This window comes from Dendrobates tinctorius, unplaced genomic scaffold, assembly GCF_039654945.1.
Source record: "Dendrobates tinctorius isolate UK_male_01 unplaced genomic scaffold, ASM3965494v1 ptg000116l, whole genome shotgun sequence".
In the NCBI taxonomy this organism is placed as follows: Eukaryota; Metazoa; Chordata; class Amphibia; order Anura; family Dendrobatidae; genus Dendrobates; species Dendrobates tinctorius.
The window spans coordinates 26,013,111-26,034,050 of NW_027361784.1; the positions used below are offsets into that span (position 1 = coordinate 26,013,111).

At 43.3% G+C, this 20,940-nt stretch overlaps 1 protein-coding gene across 1 annotated transcript in view; it reads left to right on the forward strand.

The window, feature by feature from the left end:
* Positions 1-19,731, forward strand: part of ANXA13 (annexin A13) — a 46,079-nt gene extending 26,348 nt beyond the window's left edge. The window contains exons 7-11 of the mRNA XM_073590284.1: positions 4,323-4,391; positions 6,209-6,310; positions 6,462-6,537; positions 17,560-17,672; positions 19,484-19,731. Of these exons, the coding sequence (XP_073446385.1) occupies positions 4,323-4,391; positions 6,209-6,310; positions 6,462-6,537; positions 17,560-17,672; positions 19,484-19,603 (480 nt within the window). The 3' untranslated portion in view covers positions 19,604-19,731. The remainder of the gene's footprint in view (positions 1-4,322; positions 4,392-6,208; positions 6,311-6,461; positions 6,538-17,559; positions 17,673-19,483) is intronic.
* The last annotated feature ends 1,209 nt before the right edge of the window (positions 19,732-20,940 follow it).

A 20,940-nucleotide genomic window follows, 5' to 3' on the forward strand; every position in this document is an offset into this window, starting at 1 on the left:
CCAGTTTTTCTCACCCATGCAGCACACTAGAGGTGGAAACATCTCTGCGAAACTCTGCTCCTCACTAGTTTTTCTCACCCATGCAGCACACTAGAGGTGGAAACATCTCTGCGAAACTCTACTCCTCACTAGTTTTTCTCACCCATGCAGCACACTAGAGGTGGAAACATCTCTGCGAAACTCTACTCCTCACCAGTTTTTCTCACCCATGCAGCACACTAGAGGTGGAAACATCTCTGCGAAACTCTGCTCCTCACTAGTTTTTCTCACCCATGCAGCACACTAGAGGTGGAAACATCTCTGCGAAACTCTACTCCTCACTAGTTTTTCTCACCCATGCAGCACACTAGAGGTGGAAACATCTCTGCGAAACTCTACTCCTCACCAGTTTTTCTCACCCATGCAGCACACTAGAGGTGGAAACATCTCTGCGAAACTCTGCTCCTCACTAGTTTTTCTCACCCATGCAGTACACTAGAGGTGGAAACATCTCTGCGAAACTCTACTCCTCACTAGTTTTTCTCACCCATGCAGCACACTAGAGGTGGAAACAACTCTGCTCCTCACCAGTTTTTCTCACCCATGCAGCACACTAGAGGTGGAAACATCTCTGCGAAACTCTACTCCTCACCAGTTTTTCTCACCCATGCAGCACACTAGAGGTGGAAACATCCCTGCGAAACTCTACTCCTCACCAGTTTTTCTCACCCGTGCAGCACACTAGAGGTGGAAACATCTCTGCGAAACTCTACTCTTCACCAGTTTTTCTCACCCATGCAGCACACTAGAGGTGGAAACATCTCTGCGAAACTCTACTCCTCACCAGATTTTCTCACCCATGCAGCACACTAGAGGTGGAAACATCTCTGCGAAACTCTGCTCCTGAATAATTTTCTCAATAAAATTAACCCAATGGGTCCTTCCCTTGAAAGTAACACTGGGTGTATGAATAGCACTTCAGGTTTTAGATGGACCTACAATCATTATACTCTCATCTCAAGGGTCTCCGTTAATCTACAGGACCTGTTTTTTCACTATGACAAACCAGTGAGACCTGACCTCAATTCAGATCTGCTCCAGTATTTTAACCTGACACAATTAATGTACTCTTGTACTATGGTGTACAACGATCTAACTAGGGCTCCTTAGTTTCCTATTTCCAGAACATCCACCTGTACATACAGCCATGGTATTGCAATTGCCCTATGCAAGCTCGCCTAAATGATTGGGTATCCCTCTTGCCCCAATGCCATTCCAGCCATCAGAATGGGCCAAAGAAATGCAACTACTGTTTGCTTTTTTGTCCAAGCATTAAACACACAACTAACTTGCATGCTTGTCTTGTCTGGGAGGGCATGTACATATCTCTTGTACCTTAAAAATCCAACATGGCTCCAGTACACCATCACTATCTGCAAGTATCACAATGTGCATATGACGTCCGGTCTTTGAAACTTTCAAGTTGCACCTATGCATAAATATCATAACCACAAGCTTATGGGGGGTAGCAGTTGTACACATGTCTTGGTCACAATGGGTTAATATACAACTAAAAAAACCATTACACTAGCCTTATAGAATCCTACATTAAAAAAACAAAGAAAAAAATGATTTTAAGAGCTCAAAGTAGATGAAAGAATTACAAATGTATTCATATTATAAGAAACACTAAAAATAAGGTAGGAGTGAGGAAGAATAACCAGTGAAAAAGCGGACACAATACACAAGGGACATATTAATAGATATATGAATAATAGCAGCAAAGTTATTAAAGACATCATAAACTGTAAACACAAATTATAAAGTGCCGATGTGCATGATTGGAAACAAAACCTGATAGTATCAGTATAACATGTTAATGACTGTTGGAGGTGGTTTCCTTTCCTGAATATTTCCTATATAATCAATAACTCAAGTTTGGGAGAATGACAAAGATATTTAATGACAAGTAAAATAAAATAGTAATAAGACAATTCAAACAATAATATAACAATAAAACCTTTCTTCAATGTCCTAGAATTAGATAAATACCAATACAAGTATCTATGCAATACAAGTATACTTAGCAATGGTTCTTCATGGCAATAATGAGAGAGAGAGAGAGAGAGAGAGAGAGAGAGAGAGATTGCCTTGATTCTTCCTTCATTTATACCCAGATTTCACATTCACACCCACATACAACCCATGACTCCACCCTTCTTCCGGTATCTTCTGTGGCAAATATCCAATCATCTTCCTGTAATAGGAACACTGTCATTGGCTGCAGTATTCAACACTTTCCTGTAGATGGCGTCCTTGTATTTAGCATAAAGTCCTGGTGTCAAAAGGCCTGAGGGTATTCAGTTTAGGCCAAGACTAGATGTCCATCTGAAGAACATTAGTTTATCATCCAAGCACCACAGACATTGTGTATCAATATAAATATCCATAGACCGGAGACATGATGTCTATCTCAGGACCACTGGTTCATAATGGAAACCCACAGGAGCTGTGTACTTATGTAGATAACAATAGGTCACAACAGGATTGAGGCTATTCATTCATGACCTCCACAGTTTACACCTGTATCTTCTATTATGTTGGAAGGCCAGTATTCATTTCGTATGCAGATGCACTTTTATCTTATGTCTAAAACAAAAGGACAACACACAAGAACATAGGCCTTCTCAGGTACACAGTCTTGTATCTGGTTTCAGCTCTCAAAAACTCAATATAGAGTTCAGTGATTCCTATGATACATAGATCGTCCATGTTATCTTCCAACAATGACGAATTGCTGCAAAAACATATAAAGTAATATGAAACAAGCATGTACAGGCAATTAAAGTGCATGTGCAAATGGTGCCTAGGACTGAGGAGCAGCAGGCAATATAAAGTGGATCAGAGGCAACAAAAATGACGTTAATAGTTAAACAAAGATAATTATGGTAAAGGTGACCTGCTGCTGTAAGGAGTGTTAATATAAATAATACCTGATGCAAATGAGAACTGTCCCTTGGATGCATTCACCTTGATGCGCGTTTCAGCATCTGCTTTCATCAGGGTGTTATAAAATCCTACGCCTAACCCTTTTATGACGAGTGGGATATTCCATTTTTACGTTTTCATTTTTCTACCCCTTAATTCCCAGAATTTTTTGGTTCCGCCTGTGGCAGTTAACTTGCTAAATCCCGCTGTCAATATCTTACAGCGGAATTTAACATGTGCCAGAAGGAGGTGGCGTGTTATTCCACGTTCCCATCGGCGCACCCATGATGTGATCGCAGGGCGCCGACAGGTGGCCATGACAGCTGGGATCTGCTGAAGACTCCTATGCCTGTTATTACGACCCTCCTGTGAATGTCGGCCAGTGGCTGACGTTCATAGTTCACAGCTTCAAGTCCCCTAAGGGAACTTTTAAATGCATCGGGATCGCACCACATATATGCAGCTGTCAGAGGTTGACAGTGGCTTTCATTCGCTGTGATCGCTGCTCTTGGAGGCAGATGCTGGATGTACGACGCAGACGGCACCTGTCGTGTATGGAATGAGCTCAGCTTAGAACCACCATTTTCATATACTCTCTTTGGAGAAGTGAATAGATGGGGTCTACCACATCTCTTGATCAGATAGGAAAATGGTTATAAAGAGGGTCTCTCGCTCTGGAGGTCCTGTCGTGTCCTGCATTTGAGATACAACCATTTCTTTAAGAAGGCATCATGCAAAACCTTTTTTCTCCTGTTGGAGTGCTGCAGGGGAACTGAACACTTACAACTGATCACTGGATGTCCCAGTGAGAATAAGCTTTTCCTGAGGGAGACTTCTAAAAAGTAGAGAATGTCCACATAAGAAAATCTTTTTAATAGATCAAAGAGGTGTTAAAGGGGGTTGCAAACTACCTGGACAGCCCCATTTAAAAGAAGTACTCCCCCTTGTAAACGTAAAAAAAAAAAAAAATCAGATACTAACCTCCTGCAGAGTCGATGTTTTGGCAATGTCGGCGGCAGGTCTCTCGCTGATTGGCTGCAGAAGTTACAGGTCTACCTCTATACACACACACAGGGAGAGACCGGTCAGTCACAGGGGGTATGGCGGGAAGAAGCTGGAAAATCAAACATAGTTAATGACCTACGGACAAGAAGTGGCAAAATTATCATTATATACAGGACACCACCGGCATTGTATGTAGTCGGCCAAATGTGGCAGTGGAGGAGGGGAGGGGGTCATTTGTAATTATAGAGGTCATTAATTTTCCTAAATATGTTGAAATTTAGTAACAATGAAGATCTGGACCTCCAATGTGCTATATATACAGTATATATACATATAATTATTTATTTTAGGCAAACCGAGATGAAGGTCTGGATGTTGATAAGGATCTTGCCGGTCAGGATGCCAAGAGACTATATGAAGTGAGTAACCAAAATATGAAGCCCCTATGTACACTGCTCACAAAAATAAAGGGAACACTAAAATACTCCATTCTAGATATTACTAAATGAAATATTCCATTTGCAAATCTTTATTCATTACATAATGGGATGTGTTGAGAACAATAAAACATAAAAATGATCAACGTAAATCAAAAACCTAATATCCCATGGAGGTCTGGATTTGGAATGATACTCAAAATCAAAGTGGAAAATCAAATTACAGACTGATCCATCTTCAGTGGAAATGCCTCAAGACAAGGAAATGATGCTCAGTAGCATGTGTGGCCTCCACGTGCCTGTATGACCTCCCTACAATGCCTGGGCATGGTACTGATGAGGCGGTGGATGGTCTCCTAAGGGATCTCCTCCCAGACCTGGACTAAAGCATCCACCAACTCCTGGACAGTCTGTGGTGCAATGTGGATGGAGCGAGACATGATGTCCCAGATGTGCTCAATCGGATTCAGGTCTGGGGAAAGGGCGGGCCAGTCGGTAGCTTCAATGCCTTCTTGCAGGAACTGCTGACACACTCCAGCCACATGAGGTCTGGCATTGTCCTGCATTAGGAGGAACCCATGGCCAACCGCACCAGCATATGGTCTCACAAGGGGTCTGAGGATCTCATCTCGGTACCTAATGGCAGTCAAGCTACCTCTAGCGAGCTCATGGAGGGCTGTGCTGCCCTCCAATGAAATGCTATCCCACACCATTACTGACCCACTGCCAAACCGGTCATGCTGAAGGATGTTGCAGGCAGCAGATTGCTCTTCACGGTGTCTCCAGGCTCTGTCACGTCTGTCACATGTGCTCAGTGTGAACCTGCTTTTATCTGTGAAGAGCACAGGTCGCCAGTGGCGAATTTGCCAATCCTGGTGTTCGGTGGCAAATGCCAAGCATCCTGCACGGTGTTGGGCTGTGAGCACAACCCCCATCTGTGGACGTCGGGCACTCAGACCATCCTCATGGAGTCGGTTTCTAACCGTTTGTGCAGACATATGCACATTTGTGGCCTGCTGGAGGTCATTTTGCAGGGCTCTGGCAGTGTTCCTTCTGTTCCTCCTTGCACAAAGGCGGAGATAGTGATCCTGCTGCTGGGTTGTTGCCCTCCTATGGCCCTGTCCAAGTCTCCTGGTGTACTGGACTCTCTCCTGGTAGCGCTTCCAGTCTCTGGACACTACGCTGCAAACCTTCTTGACACAGCTCGCATTGATGTGCCATCCTGGATGAGCTGCAGTACCTGAGCCACTTGTGTGGGTTGTAGAGTCCGTCTCATGCTACCACGAGTGTGACAGCACAACCAACATTCAAAAGTGACCAAAACATCAGCCAGAAAGCATTGGTACTGAGATGTGGTCTGTGGTCCCCACTTGCAGAACCGCTCCTTTATTGAGGGTGTCTTGATAATTGCCAATAATTTCCATCTGCTGTCTGCTCCATTTGCACAACAGCATGAGAAATTGATTGTCAATCAGTGGTGCTTCCTAAGTGGACAGTTTGGTTTCACAGAAGTTTTGATTTACTTGGAGTTATAATCTGTTGTTTAAGTGTTCCCTTTATTTTTTGAGCAGTGTAGTTATAGGAATGGCCACATAGTGGTCATGCTATGAAAATTATGGTTGTGGTACAAGCACTGTGTGGCGGTATAATTGTTTAGCCTTTCATACTATTCTTTGTTGGGCCCTTATCTTCAATAATGAAATTGTCAAAAATACAAGTTTCCCAATAATTCTGCACACACTGTATACAATGGTGTACCAGAAAATATTTGCCTATTTTTCCTAATTCTCTTTTCCCAGGCTGGTGAAGCTCGATGGGGCACAGAAGAGTCGGAGTTTAATGTTATCTTGGCAACAAGGAATTACATGCAGCTAAGAGCCACATTTAAAGCATATGAAATTGTAAGTATCAAGGGGGTCGATATCTTGGGTCGGCCATAAAGACTTCCTCCATGTATGATGTTTCAAGGTCCATTAAAACAGCACAATATTTAGGAGACCGGGTCTGTCCCTAAAATATTTATAATTTTTTTTTTTTCTGCTTCTATTGTAGCTGCATGGAAAAAACATTGAGGATGCAATCAAAAGTGAAACATCTGGAGACTTGAAAAAAGCTTATCTGACAATTGGTATGTGTGATTAGAATATTTATGGAAATTATTTCTTCATTTTTCACCAGATTCATACAGACCACATGGTTACTTCTCATTGGAAGCTCATCCTCGCAGATTTGGACATAATTGAATGTAGAATATAACCCCCAGATTTAAAAGAAGCTCTCCTCCTCCTCCTCCCATCAAAGTTATTATCCTCTTGATATATCACAGTCATCATATTATATAGAACTGTGTACTTACAACTGCTCATTTTTCCTTTCTAGTCGGCTAATTCTTCTCATTTCTCTGCTCTATGTAGAAACAGGAAGTCTCTTGTCCCTGCATTTATCATCCCCCTCTTCACCTCCTGACCCAGCTGCTCCGCTCCTCCTCCCCGCCATTGTCTTTTTCAGTGACTTATGACTCATTCAGGGAAAATTGACCTCCTGTTTCTACATAGAGCATACAAGGATTCAGCTCATCAGTTATTAACCGCGTGATGTCATAGACCTGATCGAAAAGAGAAGAATTGGGGAGAAAGGCAAAATGAGCAATTGTAAGTGCACAATGATATATAATATGATCACAATATAATAAGAGGATACAAATGTTGATGGGAGGAGAAGAAGTGCTGCTTTAAAAGAGAATAAACCATTAGAATATGATCTATTGTTTAGATTAGGTTTTTATGTAAATGTTTTTGGGGTTTTTTCAAATTCAATTTTTATTTAAGGATTATGACATTTTCAAGACAGAAGGTAAAATAGAAAATCAGTTAATAACAGATATATACTCTAAAATGGAATTAGAAAATAATGTGAGATAAATGGGGTAAGAGGGAGAATGGATAAGAAGAAGAGAGAGAGGAGGCTATTACATCAACATTCCAATACAGAAGATTTACAAACCTCATGTGGTTGTTTTCCCAAAGCGGCGCAGGACTGACAAAGCCAGATCACGTCCCGGAGAAAGAGACTAAAGGGCATGTCACACTAAGAGATATCGCTAGCAATATCGCTATAACTAGTGACGTTATAGCGATATTGCTAGCGATATCTCTGTGTCTGATACTTACCAGCGACCGGCTCCCCCGCTGCTTATCGCTGAACGCGCGAGAACGTTCAGGACTGTTTCTCGTCGTCAGCTTCCTGCGGCGCTTCCTGCTGTGAGGACGAGCGACGCGTGGAGCCGGGCGGGAGGACGCAGGATCGCCTAGTGTGACAGGTAAGTAGCGATCCCCGTCCCCAGCGATGTCGCTAGTGAGATCTGCCTATGTGGCAGCTCACTAGCGACCACTTAGCGATGTACCAGCGATCCTGACCGCGTCATATCGCTGGTCGGGATCGCTGGTACATCGCTAAGTGTGACAGTACCTTTAGTAGATGAGTTTGGAGTGAGGTGATAAGCATCAGATTCTTGGAATTCAATCCAATCTCTCCATATCACACAGTATCTATCTATACTTGCAAGTGAACAAGTGATAGTGTTCCCTCCTATTGAGGAGGGAGATCTCAGAGAATAATTCCTCCAAGGAGATCTCAGAGAACCATTCCTTCAAGGAGGTCTCAGAGAACCATTCCTTCAAGGAGGTCTCAGAGAACCATTCCTCCAAGGAGGTCTCAGAGAATCATTCCTCCAAGGAGGTCTCAGAGAATCATTCCTCCAAGGAGGTCTCAGAGAATCATTCCTCCAAGGAGATCTCAGAGAATCATTCCTCCCAGGAGGTCTCAGAGAACCATTCCTCCAAAGAGGTCTCAGAGAACCATTCCTCCAAAGAGGTCTCAGAGAACCATTCCTCCAAAGAGGTCTCAGAGAACCATTCCTCCAAAGAGGTCTCAGAGAACCATTCCTCCAAAGAGGTCTCAGAGAACCATTCCTCCAAAGAGGTCTCAGAGAACCATTCCTCCAAAGAGGTCTCAGAGAACCATTCCTCCAAGGCGGTCTCAGAGAACCATTCCCCAAGGAGTTCTCAGAGAACAATTCCTCCAAAGAGGTCTCAGAGAACTATTCCTCCAAGGAGGTCTCAGAGAACCATTCCTTCAAGGTGATCTCTGAGAACAATTCCTCCAAAGAGGTCTCAGAGAACTATTCCTCCAAGGAGGTCTCAGAGAACCATTCCTTCAAGGTGATCTCTGAGAACAATTCCTCCAAAGAGGTCTCAGAGAACCATTCCTCCCAGGAGGTCTCAGAGAACCATTCCTCAAGGACGTCTCGGAGAACAATTCCTCCAAAGAGGTCTCAGAGAACCATTCCTCCAAGGCGGTCTCAGAGAACCATTCCTCCAAGGTGATCTCTGAGAACTATTCCTCCATGGTAGTGGAAGAATTAGGTCGGGATCACATTACCGTGTGCGATTCGTGAAACTCTCACGAGTCTCTTGCATCAACACCCTGTACTGCAGCCGGCACTCAGGACCGGAGCTGCGGTTGCATAGAAATACATGCAGCCGCAGGTTCGGTCCTGAGTGCCGGCGGCAGTGCTGGGTGTTGATGCAAGAGACTCGTGCGAGTTTCTCGCATCACACACAGTAGTGTAATCCCGACCTTACTCTTCCAAAGACAAGGAATAATATTTTTAGCTGCCTGTATGAGGTAACCTAACAAGGACCTTTTATACCTAATGAGACTAGTTTTAACCATAAAAAGCTGAAGATCCTCGGGAGGAGTTAGGCTGGTTTCACACTTGCGTTTTTTTGCGCTGCGTTGTTGCGCATGCGTTTTATCCTATTAATAACATGGGTGCGCATTGGCATGCGTTTGTATGCGCATGCGTTTTTTTGTAGTGTGCGCCCGGGTGAACAAAATGCATCCTGTTGCATTTTTGGGGCATCCGACCTGTCTCAAAAAAAACGCATGCACACAAAATTCACCCAAATACCCATTAAAGTCTATGGGTGCGCTGACGTGCGCATGGTCATGCACACGTCAGCACAAAAAAACGCATGCGCAAAAACAAAAAAAAGCATAAAAACACATGATGCGGGTTTTTTTATGCTCGTTTGCACTGCGCACGCAGTGCAGCGCAAAAAAACGTAAGTGTGAAAGTAGCCTTAGTTATAGAAAGACCGGTCACCTTCTTGATAAGTAGGATTTCCTGGGTCAATTTTTTTTTTTTATTATAGGACGACTCCACCATATTTGTCATCGTCCCCTTCAAAATCTGTCCGATACCGCGGAGTGCCATTTATGTATCATCACCGGTACACGGTACCATCTAGAAATAATTTTGGTGGAAATTTCTTGGGCTTTGGTAGCAATTGAACATTTATGTGCAAATTGAAAACATTCAGCCCATTGCAAGTCATCAAAAGCTTTCCCCAATCCTTTTCCCCAGTCAGATCAATGCAACGGTCTGTTACCAGATGAGGTAGTTATCGAGGCCAGAAGAGACGGCGTAAGAAGGGGTCAATCAGAGAAATATTCGTGTTGCCATGTCTCAGGACCACAATTGTGAAATATGTGCTAAACGACATGTGATTAAGAGACGGGAATGGGGGGGGCATCGGGGGAGACTGGTCAGTGCCTCTGAGCAAATAGACTGCTGATCGTGGGGAAAAAACACAAACTTTAGCATGGACGGACACCATGTCATATTTTCTACAGTCTGGAAGGCTAAGATCTCCCATCTGTGTGGATCTAACCAAGATATCACCACAAATAGATGGAAGTCCACTCTAGAATATAGATTTTGTAAAACTTCTATGAATGTTTTGCCAAAAGCTTTGAGGTATTTTTTCATAAAAGTTTGAGTAAAATGTTCATTTTTAATATATTACATTCTAATATATTTACTCTTTCTGAACCATATAAGGTTCCTCCCAGTCCATGAATGTAGGTCTCCTGTACAATGACTCATAACACCTCTATATACAGTAGATAACACAGGATCCACCATTCACAATAGGTGATGTCACAGCTCACCTCCTCCTCCTGTACAATGCCTGATAACACCTCTATATACAGTAGATAACACAGGATCCACCATTCACAATAGGTGATGTCACAACTCACCTCCTCTTCCTGTACAATGACTGATAACACAGGATCCACCATTCACAATAGGTGATGTCACAGCTCACTTCCTCCTCGTGTACAATGACTGATAACACCTCTATATACAGTAGATAATACACAGGACCCACCATTCACCCCCTCCTGTACAATGACTGATAACACCTCTATATACAGTAGATAACACAGGATCCACCATTCACAATAGATGATATCACAGCTCACCTCCTCCTGTACAATGACTGATAACACCTCTATATACAGTAGACAACACAGGATCCACCATTCACAATAAGTTATGTCACAGCTCACCTCCTCCTCCTGTACAATGACTAATAACAACTCAATATACAGTAGATTGTAGATTGTAAGCTCTCACGAGCAGGGTCATCTTATTTTACTTTAATTATTGTATTGTTAACGGTTACTTATGACTTGTGTTTTGAAACTGTTAAACTGTAAAGCGCTGCGGAATATGTTGGCGCTATATAAATAAAGATTATTATTATTATTATTAGATAACACAGGATCCACTATTCACAATAGGTGAGGTCACAGCTCACCTCCTCCACCTGTACAATGGCTAACACTTCTATATACAGTAGATAACACAGGATCCACCATTCACAATAGGTGATGTCACATCTCATCTCCTCCTCCTACGGTACAATGACTGATAATGCCTCCATATACAGTTGATAACACAGGCTCTGCCATTCACAATAGGTGATGTCACAGCTCACCTTCTCCTCCTGTACAATGATTTCCAAACCTATAACTTTTCTTCTGCCTTTGACATATATACAGTATATCTGAATGTACGTCCCCCCTGTAATTTAGGGGTGTGCCTGCACACAATGCCCGGGGGAATATCACAGCTCTGGGGAATAAGTTAAATATTAATAATCTATTGTAATTCCTGGGAGACAAGAAGTTCCGGGAACGTGGTAGAACGTCGGTAGGACCTGTCTGTGGTCACACTTATGTGTGGGTTTTTGTCTTTTTCTGGCAGAAGACATAATTACCGCTATACTCTGGGCTGGCTCGGTTCACATAACCCTGTGCACGGAGATAATTTCACACAGATCTCAGACACTTTATTATTTATCATCATTTTCCTATGTATACAGGAGCGTCCCCATGAATTGCCAGCACACGGGCCAAAGCAAGTATTTTGCCACAACTTACCAGTGTTGAACCTCTTATCCCCAAAGCAAAATAATGGTAATTTAGGAAAATACAAATTGAAATATAGTTTGAATTTTTTTTCTGCTTTTTTTTGCTGAAACTAAAAATGTATTAATTAAGTTATCCATTGTTACATAGCGGTAGATATTTTTCTCTGTCGCTATTTTATTACCCTAATCCTAACACAGTATTAACAGTAACACCAGCTCTAGCCCATAAAATATATTATAATGTTTTTTTTTGTTCTTTTTTTTTAATACAGAGGACACTTTTTTAAAAATATGAAACAGCTCTCCCATCAGGTTCTTATCTCTTCTATCACAGAATTAAAAAAAATCCACAATCCTCCTGATACATCAATTGCGCCAGACTCTCAGCTGTAGTTAACACAGAAAGATCACTAGATAAGTAGATATAACAAATGGGAAATGAGGCGGAGAACTGCTGGGGAGCACAGTACAGCCCAATGCAGGGCACATGATTCAGCACCGGCACTACCTATGCAGAGTGCAGCAATCAAAATCATTTGTCATCAGTTGCTGCTCTCTACATAGTCGGCAACTGAGATGACAAAGTTCACCTCAGTATACTGATAGCGTTGACATCTCATTGGTCATTAGTCGCCGAGTTCCGCTCCAAGAAGAACGGAAAAGAAGAACAACCAAATTAATGAAGTGGAGTTCTTGGTCATTTGACATTGAGGGATTGGGATAATTTTGCACTATATAGTGACAGTGGGAGGGGAGACACAAGAGCAAGAGACCTAGGTGACAAATCTTATGGGAAGCAAAATTATCCCACTCCGCCACTGTCAAATGAGCAAGAACTCCACTGCACTTATCTGGTTTTTCTTGGAGTGGTACTTGGCTGCCTATAGGATGAAGTGAACTTTGTCATCTTGGTCTCTGCCTATGTCCTTGACTGCTGCACTCTGCATAGCGACAGCCATGACACACGTGCACTGAACTTGTGCTTCCCACAGCTCTCTCTTATTTGTAATATATAGTTATTTCCTTTGTTTTTTTGTGTTGTTCCAATACATACAAAGACCAAAAAGGTAAATCTGACATAATTTCACACAAAACCCCTAAAATTGGCGAGGCAAAATTGTTGGTAAAAAAAAATTGTTTCAAGCACGTGATGCTTGTTCAAACTTACTTCTGGCAAGTAACAGGTGTGCACAATTTAAAAAAACCCAGCTGGAACCAGATGAAATGGGAGAAGTTGACTTAATCTTTGCATTGTGGGTCTGAGAACTGACTGAGGACTTGACAGCCAAAATTGTTGAAAAATATCAACAATGTCAAGGTTACAAGTCCATCTCCAGAGATCTTGTTCATTTGTCCACAGTGCACAACATAATCAAGAAGTTTACAACCCGTCTCACTGTAGCTCCGGATGGTGGATAAGCAGTCAAAAGAAACAAGCTGTCCTGCAGACTCGGGGTGCATCCATGTCAGTGTGAACTATCCATCCATATGTGAACAAAATGAAACACTATAACAGGAGGCCCAGGAGGACCCCACTGCTGACACAGAGACATAAAAATGCCAGACTGCAGTTTGCCAAAATGTATGTGAGAAAGTCAAAATCCTTCTGGGAAAGCATCTTGTGGATCAATGAGACTAAGATAGAGCTTTTTGGTAAAGCACATCATTCTACTGTTTACCATGAGGCCTACAAATAAAAGAACACAACACTTACAGGCAGATATGGTGGAGGCCAGAGTCTAATAAATGTTTACACTGATGGATTGCGATAAACAATGTGCTCTGAGCGATCTGTGGTAGATCTGTAATTGATCATTCAATGCACAGAGGCTGCCATAGTTATCGACAGGGCAAATCCTGGTCACACAACCTATTTACACTTATTTTACACTTATTGTGATAACTAGATCATTATGACACGTTAATCTTTCACTGTTTATTCACCTTTAGTTTAAAAAAGGCATCATCTGTACGTCCCCTGCAATTCCTCTTTATATCTGCGGGAGTGCTATACAAATTATTCCTGCTTCAATCCCCTGCAGTCTGTGACACCTCCCAGCACCAAGGCCACCTAGAATCAGTGAAGAACCTCACAATGTGAGAAGGGGTTCTGCAAATTACACAGCCCCTTTAATAGAGTTTATTACATTATTAGCTGCATGGATGTGAATTTCTTTCACATAAATGTTCTTGTTTTTACAATAATAAACTATTTGCACACAGTCCAAACTGCGGGGGCGGCGGGGCACAGACCCCTTGTACCCGCTGACACATGACTCATACACAGACATGGGCCAGGAATTCCATTTTGGGAAGGGGGATTTTGCTGGGATGTCGGTGCAGTCTCACGCATGTCCTGCCCTTGTCCTGACCCGGATCCGTCTCCCTCCGCAGCTCTGCTAATGTCTGAGACTTGATAATCACATTAATGTGGAAATCATTTGGTGAAGTCTCCGGTCTGCGATCAGTACCGGTGCAATTTATATTATCTGTAGTTACTGAAACCCTAATATTTACATGTGTCAGTAACTGTGTGATACATGCAAGTATGATAAGGAACCGCGGGCATGATGGGAGGAGTAGTTGTTACAGTAATTGAGGGTTACCGGTCTCTTCAACTCAGGCCCCCTTCACAAAACATACGCAAGAGACGGTCTGTTATTATTATCCCTGTGATTTTCTGTTGATCGTCCGTATGTGTGTACTATCCATGTGACATCCGTGTGTTCTATCCGTGTGACATCCATGTGTACTATCCATGTGACATCTCTGTGACATTCGAGTAAAGTCTATGTACAGTCCGTGTGACATCCATGTGTACTATCCATGTGACATCTCTGTGACATTCGAGTAAAGTCCATGTACAGTCCGTGTGACATCCATGTGTACTATCCATGTGACATCCGTGTAAAGACAAGATGAGGCACAAAACGCAGGCAGAAAGTAGAGTAAGCAAATGATGGGGCCCAAACTGTCTAGCTAGAACAGGACAGGAAAGATACTGTCTGCAATCACGCAAAAATCCCTAAGAAAAATCCAACACGTCTGATATGCAAAAATACTGAGGCCACACGACCTCTCCCCCACTAAATCAGAACTCTGGTGTGAACTGGAAGCAAAACAAAGATACTGATATAACAGGGGATTAGAGATACAGTACAGACTGACATGAGCTGTGGCATATGGAACAGGGTCCAGCACAGGTCCCAGCAGGGAAACAAGGCTAAACCCACGCGAGCAAAGCAGATATCAGAGGAAAGCAAAAACTGGATCAAATGCAAAAAGATTCCACCAAACAAATAACTTATCTGAACGATGCAGGACCAAGCAGGGGGCAAGAAGACTTCCAAAATGCACAGGAAGAAAACTAAATCACCAGCAAAAACTGAAGGAAGGTTGCTCACTTAAATCTTCCCAGTCTGTAACACCTGACCTCCAATCATCCTCTTCAGGTGATTGACTTTTGTCAACCAGACCAGCTCCATTGTGACGTTCAGGAACAGACAACGTCCAAGAGTGGACCCTCTGGGTCGCGGATCTGGAGCCCCTGGGCCGAGCGCGCCAGGTGATGACTGACCCCTATACAGGGATCATTAGGGGCAGGACCGCAGAGGTCAGAACCGCGACAGCCGGTACCAAGAGGGACAGCTCGGAGGACTAGCAAGGCCAGAGGAAGGACACCGAACAGAGACTAGGGTACCGGAACGGGGGTATCAGATGAGGAGGGAACCAGGCAGCAATTACCAGTAGGGGCAGCAGGAGAGTGCCACAGGAGGCGAAGGAGTGCAGACGTGGAAGCCCCCGGGGAACATATAGCAACGGACGAGCAGAGGACAGGAGACCCAGGAAGGGAGGAGACGGACCAGGGGAAAGTATACCAGATGATAGGCAGGGAGACACTGAGTGGGGTGAATGGACAGGACGAGGCGAAGGAGTGCAGACAGGGGGAACGACGACAGGACGGGGACAGAGACTAAGCAAGGAGGAACCGAGAGAAACTCAAGGCAGGTGAACTATAGTGGAACTATAGCGGCCAGAACAGCGCGGGGATACCACACAATCATCAGGCGTCTTCCCCATAGGGAGGACGCCTGAAATACCTTATTGCCAGGAAGTAGGTCGCAAGCCCCGCCCATCAGCGACGCACACTGCCAGATGAAGAGAACAGACGGGCGCGCACCCGCGGCCTAAGGACGGCGCGCAGATCTGCAACAGAGCGGGAGGCTGGGAGCGAGGACGCGCTGATGGAGGAGCGCAGGTGAGAGGAGGCGGCGGCGGGTGCCGCCGCTGATGAGGCATCGGCGGGCACGACCGCCGATGTCACATCCATTACCCGCAGCAACCACCAGAGGGAGCCCAAACTCAGAATCCAGGTCAAAAGTGTTCACAACAGTGTACAGTCCGTGTGACATCCATGTGTGCTATCCGTGTGACATCTGTGTGTACTATCCATGTGACATCTCTGTAACATCTGAGTAAAGTCCATGTACAATCCATGTGACATCCATGTGTACTATCCGTGTGACATGCGTGTGTACTATCCGTGTGACATCCATGTGTGACATCCGTGTAAAGTCCGTGTCCGGAATAGAATGCAGAATAGAAATTACAGATTTTTAGGTGTTAAAGATATAAATACAGCAGCATGTAAAAGTTTGGGCACTCCTGGTCAAAATTACTGCTATTGTGCACATTGAAGCAAGTTGAAATGATCGCTAAAAGGCCTAAAGTTACAGATGACACATACCTTTTGTATTTTAGGCAAAAAAAAATAAAATATTATCTATTATAATTTTTTACATTTTAAATATTTAAAAAAGGAAAATGGGCCGATGCAAAAGTTTGGGCGTCCTTCGAGGTTTCAGACCATAATTAGCTTGTTAGGGTTATGGTTTGTTCACTATCATCGTTAGGAAAGGCCAGGTGATGTACATTTCCCAGCTTTATAAAAACCCGGCCTCCTCTAACCTCACTCCGCACTGCAGATCCTATCTGTCTTCTTAGCAAGAAGCACCAAGCAGTCACTTTCCCCTACAATAGCCTCTCCCACTGTGGGCTAGTCACAACTATTAAGTTAAGCGTTAATGGTTGTGACTAGCCCACAGTGGGAGGGGCTAGTGTAAGGGCAAGTAACTGCTTGGTGCTTTGTGCTAAGAAGACAGATAGGATCTGCAGTGCTGAGTGAGAGGATTGAGAGTCCAATGTGAGCAGTGCCGCATTCAAGGGTGACCCTATTCACATTACATCACAATACTATTAACACTACACAATATTTACGAAAGACGCAGAACACAATTCACATAACAATCAAACCCGTTTCTATAAGGGGGAAACGTGGCCAGCATGTCCATAGTCTTACTTTTTCATCATGTGCAGATCAGTAACATTTCTGTCCATCCTGTGATCTCCATCATTCCACCAATATTCCTTCCCGGTGTTACAATTCTAATGTTTCAGAATGAGGGGTGTAGATTGTTACTCAAAAGTGAATATTAAGGATAAACATGCCATTCTTTAAATGAAATCCGTCAGAAAGTCTTTGCTATGTAATCTGAGAGAAGCATGATGTAGGGGAAGAGATCCTGATTCCAGCGATGTGTCACTTACTGGGGCTGTGTGTCTGTGTGATGTAGGTTCAATACAATTAGAGTTTTATCAGCAGAAGATTATCACTGCAGGACCAGGTTGTTTGGTCTGTGGTCATAAATCCGCACAGAGGAGAACAGAAAAAAGACATATAAAAGAGTGACATCAGTCAGTAAGCTCCGTCCGTATGCAGCCAAGCAATGTGCAGGGGAACAAAAATCTGATAAAAACCGAGTTGCCCCTTTAATGAACCAAATGTGATTTATTTTTTTCATTTCCAGCACAATGCACTAAGGATGCACAAGGATATTTTGCCAAGAAACTTTACAAAGCCATGAAGGGAGCTGGAACAGATGAAGACACGCTGATCCGTATCCTTGTCACCAGGGCAGAGGTACGAGACCGAGTATTTGGGGTTGATTCATTTCTTAATTTACCTTTACAGGGGCCAGAGGAATCTTACCGCATCCGGCATCATGGCCATATACACAGAGTACAGTAATAGGACTGAGCTGCAATACCAGACACAACCTATAGATGAGAGTGGCGCTGTTTACACAAAACTAGAGATGAGATATTGCAACACCTCAAGCTCGAAACAGGAACGAATATGCGCCATTTGTAATGGTGGTGTCTTCTTTTGTGGCCAAGTGCCTTTATAGGGGTTTTTCATCTTAAGAAAAGCTCCCGTCCCCTGGATTGCAGATCGTTTTAAACAAACTGTGCCCGACTCATCCTCCCTCGGTCTCGGCGTCTGGTATTGTCGTCAAGTCAACAACGTTGCAGCCAATCAGTGGGCTCAGCGGCTATAAGGGGCCCTCTGCCGTCAACTCGTTGGGCTCAATGATTGTGTACAGTGCTGACGTTGTGAAAACGCTGCAGCCAATCCTTGGGCTCAGCGGCTCTTCCCGAATTGATAGCACAAGCCGCTTAGAGCCGCTAGGCTCATGGATTGGCTGCAACGCTGTTGATAAAACGTCAGCACTGCAGACGATAACAGACACCGAAAGCAGCGGTGGAGACACAGAGCTGGACCCGGGGAGGGTGAGGAAAGCGTATTAAAAAATTCAATTTTTTTATTTATTTTTTTTTTTTACGTCCATTCACAGTCTTTTATCATTGCTGCTGATAAACAGCGCTATTATGTGGTGTATGTTGTGGAATCTATTTTGAGTGTCTATTTCCTAGTTGACCACAAGGGGGCGGCAGAGATATTTACTTGGGTTCTCAAGAGAAGTCCAAAAAGTTACCAAAAGAGATCACTGCCCTGTGCAAAAAATGAAAAAAAAATACAAAAGACATTGAATGTTCCTAGAGATACAGTAGCATCAGAGTTTGTAAGGTCAAAAAAATTATATCCACACCGACTTCACTATAGAAAGAAGGAGCCGGCACTGGCTGCCATCAGATTCCTGAGGAGGCCGGTGATCAAAAACTCACGACTGACTAACTACTCGAGCTTCAAGGTGTCATCTCTACTGACCCAAAAGCATAAGAAAAGTTTGTTCCAGTATGTTAAGAGCCATAAAAAAAAGTCAGAAGTTTTGGAATTGTTTTCAGTGGAGTAATGAAACAAAAATTGAACTTCTGGGGCTAAAGAATCAGATAAGTCTGGAAGAGGAAGAATAAAGCACACGCTAAATAGATCACCTACTGTGAAGCATGGTGGTGGGTTGGTGATATCTGCAGCAAATCATGGGGGTGACTAAGTGGTGACAACAATGAAGCATAGTGGTGGCACGATGCTGCCTTCAGTGAAGCATAACGGTGGCTCGTCGATGGCTACTGTGAAGCATGGCAGTGACTCAGTGATGGCTACAGAAAAGCATTGTGGTCACTCAGTGATGACTACAGTGAAGCATGGTGGTGGCTCAGTGATGACCATAGTGAAGCATGACAGTGATGCCTATAGTGAAGCTTGGCAGTGGCTCAGCGGTGAGGTCAGTAAAGCATGGTGGTGGCCCATCAGTGGTTACAGTGAAGCATGACAGTGACTCAGTGATTTGCATGGTGTTAGCTCAGCAGTGGTTACAGTGAAGCATGGCAGTGACTCGGTAATACCTATTGGAAAGCATGGTGGTGGCTCAGTGGAAACCACTAGTTATACTGTATTAGTTGTGTGAACTATTTACTCTTGTTTTCGTTAGATCGGTTTATTGCAGAAAGTTGCAATTTTGGAAATTTTACAAATTTCTTTCTTCGCAGATTGACCTTGAGACAATCAAACAAAGATACCAGGAGCTGTACAAGAAGACTTTAGCTGACGCCATTAAATCAGACACGTCGGGAGACTTCTGCAGACTGCTCCTCGCTCTTCTGCATTAAACCCTATTTTGTAGATTTTTCTCCGTCCAGGGAAGACGAGACGCTGATTTCTCGGAATCTCCACGTTATCTCCATATGCTAAACCCAAAAGAAAACACTGACAGCGACTGAATAAACACTTTCCTCCATCACGGTGTGGCTCATTTTACTCCTCCTCATTCTCAATAGTTATACAGACGCTTCCATACAACTGGTAAATTGTTATAATTCAGGATACAATTCACAAATAAGCCGATCGTACAGATATACATTGTACAGACGGAGTTGACAGATCCTGCGACTCTCCAACTGCAGTCCGCGTAAGTCGTCACAGCGCACGATATCTGCCTCCGAGTCAGGGGTAGCATGCTGGGGAGGCAAGGTGGGCTTTACCCAGGGAACATAGTGAGGAGAGCACTCCTAGACCACTAGAGACAAGCTCTATACGATTAATCCCTTAACTACCCTAGACCACCAGGGACTGCACTTTCAATCTCTGCTATTCTAGACCACCAGGGACTGTATTATTAATCACTTCTAAACTAGGCCACCAGGAACTGTACTATTTTATCACTTTACTATTCTAGACCACCAGGGACTGTACTATTTTATCACTTTACTATCCGAGATCACCAGGGACTGTACTATTTTATCACTTTACTATCCCAGACCACCAGGGACTATACTATTTTATCACTTTATTATACCAGACCACTAGGAACTGTACTATTTTATCACTTTACTATTCTAGACCACCAGGGACTGTACTATTTTATCACTTTATTATACCAGACCACTAGGAACTCTACTATTTTATCACTTTACTATCCCAGACCACCAGGGACTATACTATTTTATCGCTTTATTATACCAGACCACTAGGAACTGTACTATTTTATCACTTTACTATTCTAGACCACCAGGGACTGTACTATTTTATCACTTTATTATACCAGACCACTAGGAACTCTACTATTTTATCACTTTACTATCCCAGACCACCAGGGACTATACTATTTTATCACTTTATTATACCAGACCACTAGGAACTGTACTATTTTATCACTTTACTATCCCAGACCACCAGGGACTATACTATTTTATCACTTTATTATACCAGACCACTAGGAACTCTACTATTTTATCACTTTACTATTGTAGACCACCAGAAACTGTACTATTTTATCACTTTACTTTCCTAGACCACTAGAAACTGTATTATTTTATCACTTTACTATCCCAGCCCACCAGGGACTATACTATTTTATCACTTTATTATACCAGACCACTAGGAACTATACTATTTTATCACTTTACTATCCTAGACCACCAGGGACTGTACTATTTAATCACTTCAC